We start from the raw sequence: 18,082 nt of genomic DNA on the forward strand, positions 1-18,082 counted from the left end.
TAATGACCACCACTAGTCTAAGAGCACAGGGATTTCTCAGTCTGTCTCACACTGGAAGCTTGAAGCCCACAAGGGAGACTCCTGGGGAGGTGGGATCTTTACATAAATGATCTTTGCTTTCTTATGCTCGAAAATAAAGGCTCACATTTACACTTCCAGAGAAGATGAGTTACCTGTCGAATCTCTTCTTTTTCCTCAATGATTTTATCCATCAGAAGCTGGAAACATTCCTTCACATCTAGCACTGTACACACACAAATCAGAATGATCAACACGTAATTGTGGTGGCTGGTTCCTCTGTTCTGTGGTGGCTGAGAAGAACTGCTAGCTCTTGGGGCAGCATCCTCTGCCTATTTCCTTTTCTCCTGGGCTATTTTGGAGGGGCCTCTTTGTTAAGATGGCAGAACTCACAGGCACAGTCAGAAAACAGGGCTGGTTGGAACCATGAAAACCCATCTGGCAGCTGTCATACAGATACCACCTTTGTAAAACATGACACACTGAGACCTTTCAGTACCATTTAAAACATCCAGAGGAGGGTTCCCCAGCCTGCTGCCCTATTCCACTTTGCTACTTCCTGGGTCAGTGCCTCCCAGAGCACGCTTGGTACCTCTGAGCAGAGATGCATGCTGGACATCAAGATTCTCAAAGGCCAAGGGGGAGGAATACTCAGTGGTTTGAGCATTGGCCTGCTAAACCCAGGGTTGTGAGTTTGATCCTTGAGGAGGCCATTTGGGGAAGTGGGGTAAAAATCTGGGGATTGGTCCTGCTTTGAGCAGGGGGTTGGGCTAGATGACCTCCTGAGGTCCCTTCCAACCCTAATATTCAAGGTCTGTGGGAAGCATTCACTGTGAAGGAGGGACAGCAGAAGGCTGTAGGAGAGGGGGAAGTAAAGGAGAAGGAGGGGGACTTTGGGAGCCTTTTTATTTGCCTGAGAAAACTTCTTGGATTCACAAAGAGGCAGGGGAGCTAACAGGGAACAAACAGGAACATGCTGGGGGCTGACAGCAATTAAGGGGAGTAGCATGACAGTCTGTTGGGGATGGGGAAACAGTAGAGACAGGGGGCAGGAGGCAGAGAAAGGGGAGATGATGGAACTTCAGGAGAATTCAAACAAACATCCAGGCTTCTGGGGTTTGTCCAAATTGAACCACTGGCCCCTTTGATGTTCACTACCAGTAACAAGGAGACACTTCAGCAGAAATACCTGTCCCACAGGAACAGAGGATGGGAAAGGACCTCTTGGATCACTGAGCCAAATCCCCTGCTATCACAGACAACTGCATCATATAATACTGTTCACAAACTTCTCATGCTCCATTCATATCCCTTCTCAGCCTTCCTTTTGCTAGGCTAACCAAGCCATGCTCTTTTAGTCTCAAGAGAGGCTCTCCATTCCCTGATCATCTTTGTAGCCCTTCTCTATACCTATTCTAGTTTGAATTAATCTTTCTTGAACATGGGTGAAAACTAGTGCTGTCAATTAATTGCAGTTAACTCACATGATTCAACTCAAAACAATTAATTGCAATTAATCTTTTAAATCACAGTTTTAAATCACACTGTTAAACAATAATAGAATACCAATTGAAATTTATTAAATATTTTGGATGTTTTTCTACATTTTCAAATATATTGATTTCAATTACAACACGGAATATAAAGTGTACAGTGCTCACTTTATATTATTTTTTATTAAATATTTGCACGGTAAAAATGATGAAACAAGAGAAATAGTATTTTTCGATTCACTTCATACACGTACTATAGTTCAATCTCTTTATCATGAAAGTGCAACTTACAAATGTAAACTCTTTGTTACATAACTGCATTCAAAACCAAAACAATGTAAAACTTTAGAACCTACAAGTCCACTCTGTCCTACTTCTTGTTCAGCCAATCGCTCAGACAAACAAGTTAGTTTACATTTATGGGAGATAATGCTGCCCGCTTTTTATTTACAATGTCACCTGAAAATGAGAACAGGCATTCACAAGGCACTTTTGTAGCCAGCATTTTAAGGTATTTATGCGCCAAATATGCTAAACATTCGTATGCCCCTTCATGTTTCAGCCACCATTCCAGAGGACATGCTTCCATGCTGATGACGCTCATTACAAAAATAATGTATTAATTAAATTTGTGACTGAATTCCTTGGGGGAGAATGGTATGTCTCCTGCTCTGTGTATTATCCTTATTCTGACATATATTTCATGTTATAGCAGTCTTGGTTGATAACCCAACACACATTGTTCATTTTAAGAACACTTTCATTGCAGATTTGACAAAACGCAAAGAAAGTACCAATCTGAGATTTCTAAAGTTAGCTACAGCACTCAACCCAAGGTTTAAGAATCTGAAGTGCCTTCCAAAATCTGAGACGGATGAGGTGTGGAGCTTGCTTTCAGAAGTCTTAAAAGAACAATACTTGGATGCAAAAAATACAGAACCTGAACCACCATGACAACAAGCAAACAAGCAAACCTTCCTTCTGCTGGCGGCATCTGACTCAGATAATGGTCCGCACAGCTTTGGATCATTATCGAGCAGAAGCAGTTACCTGCATGGATGCATGTCCTCTGGAATGGTGGTCGAAGCATGAAGAGACATAGTGCATCTGACAGGTAAATATCTTGTGAAGCCAGTTACAACAGTGCCATGAGAATGCATGTTCTCACTTTCAGGTGACATTGTAAACAAGAAGTGGGCAGCATTATCTCCTGCACGTGTAAACAAACTTGTTTGTCTGAGCAATTGGCTTAACAAAAAGTAGGACTGACTGGACTTGTAGGCTCTAAAGTTTTAAATTGTTTTATTTTTTAATGCATTTTTTGTACATATTCTACATGTACAAGTTCAACTTTCATGATAAAGAGATTGCACTACAGTACTTCTATTAAGTGAATTGAAATACTCTTTCTTTTTTACAGTGCAAATATTGGTAATCAAAAATAAATATAAAGTGAGCACAGTACACTTTGTATTCTGTGTTGTAATTGAAATCAATATATTTCAAAATGTGGAAAACATGCAAAAATATTTAAATAAATGGTATTCTATTACTGTTTAACAGCATGATTAATTGTGCAATTAATTTTTTTAATCACTTGACAGCCCTACCGAAAACAGTACACAATATTTCAGGTCAGGTTTGATCAGTGCCTTGTACAATGACATTAATAGTTCTGTCTCTCTCTACTAGAAATACCTCGCTTGATAAATCTTAGGATCACATCCTAGGCCTCTCTGTGAAGAACCATTTAACCAGAATCTGTGAATGCAAGAACCACAGAGCATAGGTCTCTACAGAGCCTTCTTACCATTGCCCATCCCAAGGGCTCTTGTAATCTTCTCAGTGGTAGGTGATGAACCACCAGTCGTCAGCTCTTTAAACAGCTGTTGCAGATGGCACACAATGATGGAATCACCAACATTATTGCAGCTACAAAATACCAGAGAGACATGCAATGAATACATCACTTTACAGGTAGAATCCAGGTGCTGACGCAAAGGGACGTGTGACAGTGCCTGCAAGAGAAAGTTGATCTCACCAGGTCTGGGTTGGGTCATGCTATGGAAACAGTGTGAGGAATCCCAGAAATGAAAGAAGAGTGAAATCATCTCTAGGAGGATCTCTCTGGCTCAGAGTTACAATGCATTAGGTGAGGGGTTCCCAAGCAGGGGGCTGCAGCCCAAAGGTGGGCAGTAACACAGTCCCAGTGGTTCCCCATGGGCGGCGTTGCCCCCGAAACTGCATATGTTGGCAGAGTGGTGGCCAGTGAGGGCCCCTGCCCAGGGCTAAAGGAACCCAGCAGTAGGCAGACAGCGACCAGAAGGGGCCGGTCCTAAGAGGTGGTGGCTCCCAGGGAAGTTGGAGAAGGCTGGAGAGTTTGTGGCCGTTCCCACTTGGAACGCCACACCTTGTGATCTGTGGCTGTTGGACCCTTGAAGTATCTGCATCATGAATCCCGCAGGGACCTGGGCTCGGCAGTGCCGCTGTTTCCATCTGGACAATTCTGGGATTGGGACCGTCACAGGTAATGGCCAGGCTCGGCCTGAGGGTCTACCTCTGCCTGGCACTGGCAGTCCCTGAGCCCTTCCCTTGTTTCCGAGCAGGGGGTGCCTGTGAGGTGCGCTGGGTGCTGGGTGGGTGACGGGCAGGGCTGCCAGGTGACCAGCTCAAAACTGCTGAGGGAGAGGGTGTCAGCAGGGTCTGGCCATGCATGCCCCAGCCTGCGGTGCCTCCTCCCTGACAGACACGTGCTAATAGTATCAATTGCAGCTGCACGGGTGGGCTACAGAGAAAAAAGTTTGGGACCCCCCACATTAGGTCACTAAGGGCTTGTCTACACTACTGCAGGTGATCAATCTAAGTTACACAACTTCTGCTACGTGAATAGCATAGCTGAAGTCGACATACTTAGATCTACTTACTGCGGTGTCTTCACTGCAGTAAATTGACAGCTGACACTCTCCCATCAACTCTGCTTGCCCTTCTTGTTCTGGTGGAGTACCAGAGTAGACAGGAGCGCACTTGGCGGTTGATTTGTCATGTCTTTACTAGACACAATAAATCGACCCCCACTGGATCAATCATTGTCTGTCAATCTGGCGGGTAGTGTAGACAAGGTCTCAGAAAGGTATAAGCAGGTTCATCTCCTCTGGCCTTTTTCAGTGCCCAGCTATTCCTAGGCTTTACCAGGGCAGATTCTATGGGACTGGATTGCTGATCCAGCATCCCATGGCCAGCCATACAACAGTCCTTACCAGTGGTGAGCTGCCAAAAAATTAACAACTGGTTCCCTCCTCCTCACCCCACAAGGGGGTCGTGGCTCCCCCCCTGGGACTCCTGCCCCATCCATCCCCCTTCCCTGTCCCCTGACTGCCCCCTGTCGCCCCATACAACCCCTCCTCTCATTCCTGATGTCCCCCCGGGACCCCTGCCCCCATTCAATCCCCCTGTTCCCTGCCTTCTGACCGCTCGACTCCTATCGGCCCCAACCCCTATCCACCTACCCCCGCACTCCCCTGCCCTCTTCCAACACCCCCTCCCTGCTCCCTGCCCCCATACTATGCTGGAGGCTGGGCCGGGGGTGCGGGCCAGGCCAGAGCCGCTCGGCTGGGGCCAGAGCCGTGCCGTGCCACCAGGACCGGAGCCGGGGCACACCGCCTGGCCGGGACCAAAGCCGGGGCTGGGGTGCCTGGCTGGGGCCGGAGCCAGAGGTAGGCCAAGCCGCTGAGGCTGGAGATGGACCCGAGCCGCACTGCCGAGGCCGGTCCGGGACTGAGCCACGCTCCCCGGCAGGAGCCAGGGCCGGGGCACCCAGCCGGAGCTGGAGCCGGAGCCGGAGCCGGGCCACACCACCTGGCCAGGACCGAAGCCAGAGCCAGGGCTGAGATGCGCCGCCTGGCCAAGGCCAGGGAGCTGGGCCGCACCGCCCCTCCCCGGAGGCCTCCTCGCTCCCCTCTCCACTCACCTGCACAAAGCCACCCTTCTCAGCCCTCCCAGGCTTCCCGCATTCAGGGGAGGAGGCAGAGGTGAGCTGAGGCTGGGCGCAGGGCGGGAAGCTGCTGGAGCTTTACCAGTTGTTAAATTTAAAAGCCCTTTTAGAACCAGTTGTCCCGCGTGGGACAACCGGTTCTAAAAGGGCTTCTAAATTTAACAACCGGTTCCTGCGAACCGGTGGGAACCTACTCCAGCTCACCACTGGTCCTTATCTCACTCTCTATCAATCACTTGTAGACATGAAGGCAGATAACTGCGGCCTCATTTCTTTTCCCTTCCCCTGTAGCCTGCTACCACCTCCAATTTCTTTCTCTTCCCCTCCCCGCCACCGCAGGCTGCTGTCTCCTTCCCTTCCCCCCAGTGCTGCGCTTTCATTCTTGTCTTGATGTCATCAGTCTTAGTGAGTCCCACAGCACCAGAACCATGCAGCTGACCAGCCTAACCACATGTTGCTGATGTAATCCCAGGGATTATCATGAATACCCTCACCTGAGGATGGCCTCGCTGAGCTCTCGCGTGAAGAAGAGACAATGCAGCAGGCTGTTTAAGCAGCAGGTGCAGCTTTGGTTACGCAGCCCCATATACGTCCCTGTAAACAGAATCTATGTCAAATCCAGTGTTATTTATGTATATATTTTTTAAGAAGAACGAATGATCACAAATATTTTAACAGATAAACTCTGGTCGAAGTGCTGAAATACGGCAGAGCTGCCTCATAAAAGTTAATATTTGGTCTGTGTGAGCTGTAGGCAAGGTGCAGGACGGCCTTTGCAAACTCCTTCCTTCCTCCCAGAATTGTATCGCTCGGGAAACAGGTCTCTAGTCAGCCCCAGCCTCACCCCATCCAGTGCCCTTCTGATCTGTCTAGGTGCTTTCTGGGGCTGGGTTGAGTTTTGCTAACAGAACCCATGATGTTCCCAGGCTCCACATTCATGACTTCAGGAGGAATTGTTATTTGCTCCCAGAAAACAATCAAAGCTTCTATTTTCTTTTTGAGCCCCAGCAAGACACAAAAAACAGTTGCACAAAGACTGAGGCATAATTCCCTTAATAACCTCTCTATCCTAGATAGTGTATTCAGGACATCCAAGAATATCTGAGTAAATTCCTGACAAACTTTCATTCACTAAACTCTGACACTAACCCAGGTAGCTGCAGCAATACTCCAATTGTTATTTTGCTGAGACAGTGTATTGGGCATGGGGACTCACGCTCCTGCTTAGTGCCCCAGAGAGATCCTGTGTTTTGTCCAAAAACAGCTACTCAACAGCGATAAATCAACAAAGCCAAAAAAGAAATAACTGGGGAGACAAACTGAAATGCCCCAGCACTAACAGCAACCCCCTCCCCCAGCAACAAGGCACAAACAGAACAGTTGGCTCCAGCAATAATATCACAGCAATAATCAAGCTAAAGACCAACAGTTGACTGGGCAGAGCTGACTCCCTGACTTAGCTCTTGGGGGCAGGGACTATGTCCTATGGGGTGTTTGTACAACTGACTGAGCATCAGCGCCACACAAATATTCAATAGAACAACCAATGGAAAAAGCCACCCCTTCCATCACTGAACCCAAACTGGATCCTCATTGTGGCTGTGGGGTCCTGTCACAGGGTCTGCACGCGTGCTCCCCCTTTCAGCCGTGCGCCCGGTGCTTAGGCTGACTAAATAAAGAGTCCCAACGCCTTCTTCGGTGTTTCATCCTTGTGTCTTTATTACAGTGCTGCAGTGTAGTCCCCCCACCTGACCCCAACAGCTATCCCCACTTGCTACTTAACTCAACTCCTTGCTGTGAGCCCGCCCTCGTTAGGGCCTGCAGCTGGGCTCTCTGCTGACTGCCTGGGCCCCCGCACCTGGCCTCCCTACCAGAAAGCAGGGCTTAGCTATAATTTTAGCAAGGTTTTCAAGGGGTTTACCCTGCCCTGCCACACATCTCCCCTCTTCAATGAGCCGCCAGGCTCCACCTGTCTCTGCCCGTCCTCAGCTGGACAAACCCATCCCTTGGCAGGAGCTCCTGTATCCCCGCTGTGGGTTCCTGTGGACCTTCTCTGGGGTTACCAGCCCCCCCACCCCCTTGGTAGGGACAGCCCCCCCCTTTTATGTCCCACCGCCTGGAAGAGACCGCACCTTTGTTCTGGTGGCGGCTGGTGGCCTAGATACCTCATTTCTGGGTCTGGCCCCCTGGCCCCCCAGTCCTTGCCTTCCTTGGATTCCCAAGGGCTACACTCCTGGCACTCCTCCCCGGAGGGTCTTTTGTTGCCGCATAACCAGCATTCTTTAATGTCTTTGCCTTGTTGTCTAGGAGTTTCTCTGTTAGCCCCTGCTTTTTCCCCTGGCTCCGGGGGGGGGGGTGTCTTTCACCTTTGGGGGTTTGAGCCTCCCCTTACCCCCTTTTGCCCCCTCCACTGGGCACTCTGTGGCCCCTTTCTCAGGCTTCATGCACTGACTCCGGGCTCCACCAGACGAGGGTACCCAGTCACCTCCCAATAGGGCTGGGTATGCTAAGTCCCTTAGTACCCCTACTTGCTGCCACCAGAAGTACCCTTGGACCTCGATAGGCACCCAGGCCATTGGATAGCTCCGGGTGTCTCCACTGACACGTCGCAGGGCTACCCTTGCCCCGGGATCATTCAGTGGGGCTTCACTAAACCCCTTCACACCAGTGAGCAGGAGGAGGCAGAATCTCCTACCCCTTTCCGGGGCTCCCCCTCCCCAGCAACACTGGTATTGTGGTCAGGGGGTATCTCTTCGATCTCTTCCGGCTCCCAGTCCACTCACAAAAGTCAGCCAGCCCACATTCCATCTGTGGACAGTCCTGCTTTCTATGGCCCGGGCGTCTGCACTGCCAACAGGTTAGTTCTTGGCTGTGGGAGGGCCCCGGGTCCAACCCCCTCTTGGGTGTAGTGTCCGGCGAGCTTTTCCCTGGACCTATTCCCTTGCTGGGCTTTACTACCCGCCGGGGCCCCTCTGCCTCCACATATTCCTCCGTCAGCCGGACTGCATCAGCCACGTCTTCAGACCCACACGCGCACTGGGTCCGGGAGCCCCAGGAGGAACTGTTCCAAGATCACTTGGTCCATGACCTCCTCCATTGTCTGGGCTGTAGGCCTCAGCCACCGGGTGGCCCAGTCCATCAGTCTCTGGGCGAATGCCCTGGGCCGCAGGCCCTCCATCCAGCGGGCCGTTCAGAACCGCTGACAGTATCTCTCTGTTGAGAGTCCCAGGCGGTCCAATATAGTGGCCTTTAGCACTTCGTAGTCTCTGGCCTGGGTCTCGCCCAAAGCCATGAATATGGCTTGGGCTTCCCCTTCCAGGTACGGGGCTAACCGCAGGCCTAGGTCGCCCGCTCCCAGCCTGCTGCCGTAGCCACCCGTTCAAAAGTCCCCAGAAATGCATCGGGGTCATCTGTGGGGCCCATCTTGCAGAGCCCCCTGGTGCCATCCCCTGATGCCAGACTCCTGGTGCCATCCCCTGATGCCAGACTCACCACTCTTTGGAGGATTTGTTGTTGGGTCACCGACTGTTCCCTGATAAATTCCTGGAGTGCCCTCTGTTGGTCCGCCTGCCAGGTCATCAGGGCTGGTCGTTCCATCTGTTGGGACTGCTGCATTTCTTTCACAGTGGTCACCAGCCACTTTAGGGTCTCCTCCATGCTGGCAGCCACTAGTAACAGTGGCTAGGAGGTTCCCGGACAAGCCCCCAGTGTCACAGGGTCCGTGAGGCTCCTTTCCTTTAGTGAGGAGACAGAGATGTAGCCCTCGTGTCCCCTCCCAGGCTAGCCTCCTGACTGAGCTTTCCCCTGGGCTTTTATAGCCCTCCCCATCCTCAGCCCAGCTGTCGCTACTTAACTCAACTCCTTGCTGTGAGCCAGCCCTCATTAGGGCCTGAAGCTAGGCTCTCTGCTGACTGCCTGGGCCCCCACACCTGGCCTCCCTACCAGAAAGCAGGGCTTAGCCAGCAGTTTAGTAGGGCATTCAAGGGGTTTACCCCTGCCCTGCCACAGGTCCCTAGAGCGCCCCCATGCTGAAAAGGCTGCACTTTGCACATAGCACCTGAAGAAAGGGCTCTCAACAGGCTGTAGATATGCTGGGGAATCTGGGAGGTTCAGTGAACCATATCTGTATGGCTGTAATGCATGGTAAAAGACCAATATAATACACACAGAGACTCTTGAGCAGGATGGTATCTGGGGAAAATGGTGGTTCCCAATGCCCTTCCCAGGCGCTCTATTTACCCAGTTATCCCAGGGATAGAATATTCATGGCACTGGCCTCTCCCTGATCCTGACCCTCCCTGGCAGCAAACTGAAGCAGCTCCTCTCGCTGGCCCTCCCATCAAATGGTGGGAAGCAAGCCTCCAGTAACTTCCCTTTGTCTTTGACAGCAACATGTCACTTACTTGGCTTAGCATCACAATTCCCCATGCGGTACATTAACAGATATGCAGTGGAACTACAACAGAAAAAAAGAGAAGTGAATATTAATACCTAATCAAATGGATGCCACATCTCTCCGCATAAACACCTTTCCAGTCTGGGAGTTTACTGGCCACTTCACCTTGAAATGGTCCCTTGAAATATGTGTTAACTATTTAAGCTAAACAATCTGTTCCAACTCGTATTTAGTTGTGGTACTCTGAGTACATTTCCCAGACTAGAAGAAGAGCTCTGTGTAAGCTCAAAAAGCTTCTCTCTCTCTCTCTCATCATCAGAAGCTGGTCCTGGTCTCTTTGATATCCTGAGACCAACATAGTTACAACAACACTGCATACATACTTAGCTGAACCAGAGATTCTGCCTGGCGAAGAAAAGAGCCATTGACTATAGCCTGCAACCACCTACCTACCATCAGACCAGAAAAGGAACAGCTCTTCTCCGGTCTCTTTTTTTCTTTTAATTTGTTTGCTGTATGCTTGAGCAGGGAACGGGACTTAACAAAACTCGCAGCTTTGTAAATAAGCTGACATTTTGATTGTATCATCATTAATATTCCAAAATTAACTAATAAATCTGGGTTTGTGTCTTTAAATTTCCCTGCACATTTAGGCTAATAAAGGTTAACATCATGTGTGGATACTGACTACATAAAGCTAAGGCCAATACAGATGCCTATGGCAAAGCACAAGGCATGAGGTGCAAAAGTAATATCTAAATAACTCTACAACCATGACAGATCTGGATTCCTACTATATTCTTTCCTTCCTAGCCAAGGAGATTCATCCTGTTCCAAAGCTCACTACATGGTCCTGGCAAGCCAGACTATATACCAGGCCTAGGATCCAACACCCCTTAGGATCCGAAAGAGCTCTCCTAGCACATCCTCACATGCTTAGACAAAGTAGAATAAGCCACTAGGTGCTGGAATCAAGGAGTGACTCTAGACTAAAGTGGAAACTGCCTCTACCTAGGGAGCCTGGAAACTGTGCTCCAAGCTTTAAATGGTGCCCTTGCTCTGAACAACAAATAGGTGAGAAAACAGCACAAAGTGGCAGAGACAAGGTGGATGACACTTCACTAGAGATCACTGAGATATATGAAGGGTTAACCCAGACCAAAAGGGAAGAGATTTTGGCTGTGCAGCAAAAACACCAGTGGGTATTTTCCAGTAAGCCAGGTTTAACCCATAAGATGGTCCATATGATTAACACGGTGGGGGTCACAGCATGTCCCTAGCAGAGCTTATTGAACCACTGGAAAAATGAAGGAGCAAATTTGTAAAGAAATACAGAGTTGTGACACTGTATACCTCGGGGGAATGCCCTGTAACCCCCATAGTCCTCATTTGTATATGGTTATGATTTGCATATAAAGCACGTCATGTAGGTATCATGGGAAAGGTTATGATCTGCTGAAACCCCCTGTTCCATCTCAATATGTATAACCTCAATGCATATGAAGGTATGAGAATTGTCTTGTATGGTTGTCACTAAAATATGCGTTTGGGAAGTGCCTAGATACAAGCTCCCCAGAGACAAGAACAAGGGAGGTAACCAATGCCCAGGCAGGTGCTGAATGGACATCACCGGCCATTGTCCAGCAGAGGAGTTACAATTCAATGGCTCACTCACACAAGACACACCAGGGGTATTGCTCCACCTTGTGACTCAGCAATGCCCACCAGACATGCCTGGACTTGCGCTTTCCAAGACTATGGACTAAGAGTATGAAACAGAACACAGTGGCCCTGTCATGAATATAGGGGGAAGGGTAGCAACCTTTATGTATGCTTGGCAACTGTACTAGATTGCCTTACCTGTAAAGGGTTAAGCAGTTCAAATAACCTAGTTGGCACCTGACCAGAAGGACCAATGAGGAAAGAAGATACTTTCAAATCTGTGGGGGGTTGGGGGGCGAAGGATTTGTTTTGTTGTTCTGTGGGTTGTTCCCTCTCTGGACGGAGGGAGAAGCCAAGCAGGTACAATATCTCCTGAAAAATATACCTAGAATAATCCATCTAAAACAACAGAAACTGTGAGCAGGGCAAGCAGGGTTATCTTTGGTTTTGACTTTTGTGAATTTTCCTATGCTAAAGAGGTAGTTTTATTCCTGTTTTGTAATTGTGAATCCTCTGGGTTTAAAATCTTTTTATTACCCTGTAAAGTTACCTCCCATCCTGATTTTGCAGATGTGATTCTTTTACTTTTTTCTTTATAAATAAAGTTCTTCTTTTAAGAACCTGATTGATTTCAGTGTCCTGAAGACAAAGGGTCTGGTCTGTGCTCACATTGCTAAGGCAACTGATTAGTAATTTATTCTCAAGCCTCCCCAGGAAAGGGGGTGAAGGGGTTTGGGGGGATAGGGATTCCAAATGACCCTGCCTTGAATATTTTGTGTAAATCACTTGGTGGTGGCAGCAATATCAGTTTAAGGAATTAGTGCCTTAGAGAAGTTTTAACCAAGCTGGTAAAATATAAGCTTGGGGGGTCTTTCATGCGGGTCCCCACATCTGTACCCCAGAGTTCAGAGTGGGGTGGAACCCTAAGAGGCATCATGATTCGTCCTCTCTCTTCTCCCCCGATGTATGCTGCGAGCAACGAGAACACTGGACCTTAAGAAACTGGTCCCCAGGCTAAGAGGGAAAACCTGCATATGAAAAACTGTAACCAACCTGCAGTATCCATGGGGGTGAGAAAAACTGCTTAATCTAGATGTTTCCTAGTTCAACAAGGCTAAGAGTTTAGACTGCATGCTTATATTTTATTTATTTTGGTAACCACTCTGACTTTTTGCCTATTACTTATAGTCACTTTAAATCTACTTTTTGTAATCCATAAACTTATTTTACTGTTTATCTTGACCAGTGAATTTTCCTGAAGTGTTTGGTAAATCAGCTCAGGTTACAAAGGCTGGTGCATGTCACTTTTCATTGATGAAGTGATGAACCAATCAATAAACTTGCATTGCTCGAGAAAAGGTCTTGAGCAGTGTGAGATATATCGAGATAGAGGTATACTAACTCTGTCCTCGGGGAGCCAAAAAATCTTACCGTGTTATAGGTGAAATCGTGTTATACTGAATTTGCTTTGATCCACCGGTGTGCGCAGCCCCCCGCCCTGGAGCAAACCTTTACCACATTATATCCGAATTCGTGTTATATTGGGTCGCGTTATATCGAGGTAGAGGTGTATATTTCTGAGGTGCAAGACTGGGAGCTGGGGGGATATGGCTGGAGCCTCTCTATTGTTAGTTCATGAGTGGCCAGAGAAGCATTCATGTAACTTAGTTGGATGTGTCCCTGCCTGTGGATCTATGTGTGGGTGCAATGCCTGCCAGAGATTTGTAGCTTGTCACAGCATCAGAATGTGAGAGGGAGCCCAGACTGGTGGGACAGAGGGCTCAGTGGTATCCCAGTTCCAGGTTGCACCCCAGGGATCACATCGAAATAGAATAATGGAATGGGTGTTCCTGAGCCTCACAAGTTGTTATGGTTCCTAAAAAAGATAGGACTATAAGATTTTATCAGAGAGACAAGGTGGGTGAGGTAATTTATTATATTGGACCAACTTCTGTTGGTGAAAGAGACAAGCTTTCAAGGAGAGTTCTTCAGGTCTGGAAAACTTACTCAGGGAAAATCTACACTACAAAATTAAGTTGACATAAGTTACGTCAACGTACAGCCACTGTAGTAAGTGACTCGGTTTTACACTTCCACACTTCGTTCCTTGGGTCAGCGGTATGTGTCTTCAGGAGGAGCGACTGCACCAATTTAACTGCCAGTGTGGGACATTGTGAGATGGTATCTGAAAGGCATTCTATGTAAGCAAGGGGTGTCTACACTGACACTGCGTCGACCTAATTACATCGACTTAAGCGCTACGCCTCTCATGGAGGTGGAGTTATGAAGTCAGTGTAGCATGTGAGTTACAGTGGAGGGAGCTACATTTTAGTGTAGACACTTACAGAGTCTACTCTAACCCTGTAGTGTAGACCAGACCTCAGGGTCACAGCTAAATACAAAGTGGGATAGATTATTTAGCATAATAATTAACACATATTTCAAGAGACCTGTGATGGGGTCCCCACCTGTTAAGCTGGGTTGCCCCGTTGGCCCAGTGTGGGGTTGGTACACCTCATCTCCCAGTCATCGTGATTTCCTGTTAAGTGGGTAGTTGCGGCCAAGTGGAGTACGGTCCCCTGACAGGGGTTACACAACCAAGTAGTATGTTGCCTCTGGGTGGGCAAAGCAACCAAACAGTTGTAACCTTCTGGCTCGGTCAGTCAGTAGCAGTTGCGGAAACAACTCCCTAGACAGGCAAAGCAGCAAGCAGGCTGCAGCCCCTGGGCGGGGCAAAGCAAGCAAACAGTCTAGGGCCCTGCAGCCTCCTGAACAGGGCCAAACAGTGATCAGTCTATGGCCCCTGAGCCGGGCAAAACAAACACACATTTTATAGGTTGGTACACCCCGTCACAGGACCATTCAAGATGAAGTGGCCAGTAAACACAGGAAAATGATAAAAGACAAAAACATCACATCATTTATGGCTGTATGTCAACATAACTTAGGTTGATGTAATTTTGTAGTGTAGACTTACCCTGAGTTTCTTAGACCTCAAGAAAAGCTCTGCATAAGTTTGAGAGCTTGTCTCTCTCACCAACAGAAGTTGGTCCAATACAAGATATTACCTCATCCACCTTGTCTCTCTAATATCCTGGGACCAACCTGGCCACAACACTGCATGTAAGGTTTTATGCTCATTATAGACATTCTAAATTGATATGTTAAGTCTAAGCCTTGCGAAAAGGATCTAACTAACGGTTACTGGCAAATTCTTTAGACAGCAAAGCACAGAAAAAAAATCCGCTCTCATTACTGATATGGGACTTTATGAGTTCAAACTGTTACCTTTTGAGTTAATGAATACAGGAGCCACCTTTCAGAGGCTTATTAATTAAGTGTTAAACAGGCTATATGACTTTGCATGGTCTTATATTGATGGCATTGCAATATTTAGCAATTCTTGGTCAGATTATAAGAAACACTTGGGAATTGTGCTAATGAAACTCAGAGACACTGGCGTTACTGTAAAGGGGTCAAAATGTAAAGTAGGGGCTGCTAAAGTTCCTTATTTAGGACCCTGGGAAGAGGGGTGGTTAAATTTCTCCTGATGGCTTGAAAGCAAATGCTATTGTTAACTGGCCTATACTCCACACTGAAACAGAAGTCCAGTCTTTCATAGCTTTGGCTAGCTATTACCACCCATTTGTATGTTGTTTCAAAGACATCGTATCTGCTATCACACATGGGTGCAAAAAACCAAAGCCAAATGAAACAGCGGGGACAAGGCCGTGTCAGAAAGGGTTTTGATAAGGTAAAGAAAATCCTGTCAGAAAAGTGGGTTCTGGTCAGTCTGGCTTTTGACAAAACATTCAAACTCCGTACTAATGCATCAGACATTGGTTTAGGTGTGGTACAACTGCAGACAGTGGGAGGTAACAAAAGTAGCCCCTTGCTTTCTTAAGTGACACCCACTGAACAGAATTATTTTGGCACAGAAAAAAGCGTTATGCAATTGTATGGGCCGTCCACTCTTAAGGGAGTGCCCTGCACACGAGCACCTGAGGAGTCAGGAGTGCTGACCCTAAACCAATATTTTCACATCACATGTCATCGCATGTCTCAACTCCAAATGCCTAGCAGACCCAATCTCAATGCAAAGGGGAAAAAGCAAACAAAAGGAGTGGAACAGAGTTTGTCTGTGGTCCAAGCCAATCAACAGGCACACAGAAAAACTTTTTTTTTACTACACTAAAAAACTGACCTAAGAAATGATCAGCGAACTTATAAGGAAAATGGTAGCCAAGGAAGGGAGGAGCTTTGAAAAAGTCACACTGGCATCAGAATGGCCGAAAGTCCAGCCGTAAAACATGGCAATGGAAATACCTGTTTTTATCCATTGTATTCTGGTCTTCTTGCACCTGTATTAACAAACAGAAAGGATCATTTCCTAAGGCAATTGCCAAAGTAGTTTATTATATATCAATAACAAGCATGGTATGGAGGTGAAAGCAATATCTCATGTATCCCTATGACTGTTAGTGCTAGACAATGGATGATAAACTTAAGATGTACATTTAATGCCAGTTAATGGGAAGAAGACTATACTCTGCTTTGTTCCAGCAGTGTCAACAGAATAACTGTCATCTGAACAATCACTTCAGATGGTCATTACCTCTCTCATCCAACAGGATGGCACTACATCTGCAGGGAGGGGGAATGCTGGGCTATTCAAACACCATATTGTATTGAAGTGAGGCTAAACAGAGCACATCCAGGTTGTAATGCACTAATATACGCATGCCAGATTTTGCTCTCAGTAACACAGGAGTAAAGCCAGAAGAACTCCAAAGGCTTTGCGTGAGTAACTGCAGATTTACACCTATATAAATGAGTACAGACTTTGATTTACAATATTTTGAATCTGCTATAGAGGTAGTACCAGATATGGTACACCTCTACCTCAATATAACGCGACCCGATATAACACAAATTCGGATATAAAGCAGCACTCTGTGGGGACGGGGCTGCACACTCTGGCGGATCAAAGCAAGTTCAATATAACGCGGTTTCACCTATAACGTGGTAAGATTTTTTGGCTCCCGAGGACAGCCTTATATCGGGGTAGAGGTGTACTTCTCTCTTGTACTATATTTCTCAGATCCCTTAGTGGAAACTTGGACGTGTCCATGTTTGCTTTCCCTGAACACAGGCACCGATTACCTTCCATACCATGGTGTCGTCGAAGGAGTACCAGCACTCGTTTTCAAATGACTTTATATCAGCCACATAATGGCCACCGTGAATTTCTCCTTTATGGTGACATACTGCAAAGAGTTCATACTGTGCGTTCTAGAAGAAAATCATGATCAAATTCAGATCAGCAATCTTTTCAGTTGCACTACAAACAGACTTTTAGAGGGATGCAAATAGAGCTAATTGCAACCTTATTTTTAGCCAGGAAGCATTTCTGTCACTGCACCTATAAGCATTTCCTACATCTCTGAGCTGAACTCTTCAATGGCAAATAAATTACAGAAAGCATGGAAATAAAATTTTGATTTCTTTACAAAAAGAGACAGATTTGATTATATTGGTAACACCGTAGTAACAATGTAAAGACTGATGTCTGGTTGTGCGCAAATATGACTGCATAAATGTTAACAATGTAAACAACTATTTTATATGTATTATAAACAAATGTATTAAAACTGTGCCATATATTAAATGTCTTTTGTAAAAAATAAACCAATGGTCTGTTTGGATGATACTGCTTCTTTCTAACAGGAAAAGTGGCAACTTCTGAGCTCAGACGACAACACACTCTCTGGATTCATTTAACAGTGTTCTTCTTGCCTGTGCATTTAGCCAATCTGGAACAATGTGACAATCTGGAATCCCTGCAACAAACCACGTTGCCAACTCTGTCTGCATTTCTACTCAAGGGACACCATCATAGAACCTAACCACATCAGCCACACCATCAGTTCACCTGCACATCTACCAATGTGATATCATGTGCCAGCAATCTCTCTCTGCCATGTACATTGGCCAAACCGGACAGTCTCTATGCAAAAGAATAAATGGACACAAATCAGACATCAAGAATTCTAACATTCAAAAACCAGTAGGAGAGCACTTCAGTCTCTCTGGACAGTCAGTAATAAACTTGAAAGTGGCCATAGTTCAGCAAAAAACTGAAAAAACAGACTTCAATGAGAAACTGCAGAGCTGGAATTAATTTGCAAACTTCAGACTATCAGACTGGGTCTGAATAGAGACTGGGAGTGGTTGGCTCACTACAAAAGGTAATTTTCCCTCTTTTGGTATATTCACACCTTCTCATCAATTGTTGGGAGTGGGCCACATCCACCTGACTGAATTGGACTCATTAGCACTGGTCCTCCACTTGGTAAGGTACCTCCCATCTTTTCATGTGTTAGTATATTTATACCTGCCTACTGTAATTTCCACTCCTTGCATCTGACGAAGTGGGTTATAGCCCACGAAATCTTATGCCCAAATAAATGTGTTAGTATCTAAGGTGCCACAGGACTCTGTTGTTTTTGCTGATACAGACTA

At 46.9% G+C, this 18,082-nt stretch overlaps 1 protein-coding gene across 5 annotated transcripts in view; it reads right to left on the reverse strand.

Annotated features, from left to right (window-relative positions):
• The window catches only part of LOC123368295 (ubiquitin carboxyl-terminal hydrolase 47-like), a 93,116-nt gene that overhangs the window by 24,451 nt on the left and 50,583 nt on the right, over positions 1 to 18,082 (reverse strand). For all 5 annotated transcript variants that reach the window (XM_045012967.1, XM_045012969.1, XM_045012971.1 and 2 more), the window contains 7 exons: positions 16,724 to 16,852; positions 15,887 to 15,921; positions 9,906 to 9,958; positions 8,995 to 9,237; positions 5,997 to 6,096; positions 3,322 to 3,443; positions 174 to 244 (listed from right to left, as the gene is read on the reverse strand). In XM_045012967.1, the coding sequence (XP_044868902.1) occupies positions 174 to 244; positions 3,322 to 3,443; positions 5,997 to 6,096; positions 8,995 to 9,237; positions 9,906 to 9,958; positions 15,887 to 15,921; positions 16,724 to 16,852 (753 nt within the window). The remainder of the gene's footprint in view (positions 1 to 173; positions 245 to 3,321; positions 3,444 to 5,996; positions 6,097 to 8,994; positions 9,238 to 9,905; positions 9,959 to 15,886; positions 15,922 to 16,723; positions 16,853 to 18,082) is intronic.

Source organism: Mauremys mutica, chromosome 4 (assembly GCF_020497125.1).
Source record: "Mauremys mutica isolate MM-2020 ecotype Southern chromosome 4, ASM2049712v1, whole genome shotgun sequence".
Lineage (NCBI taxonomy): Eukaryota > Metazoa > Chordata > Testudines > Geoemydidae > Mauremys > Mauremys mutica.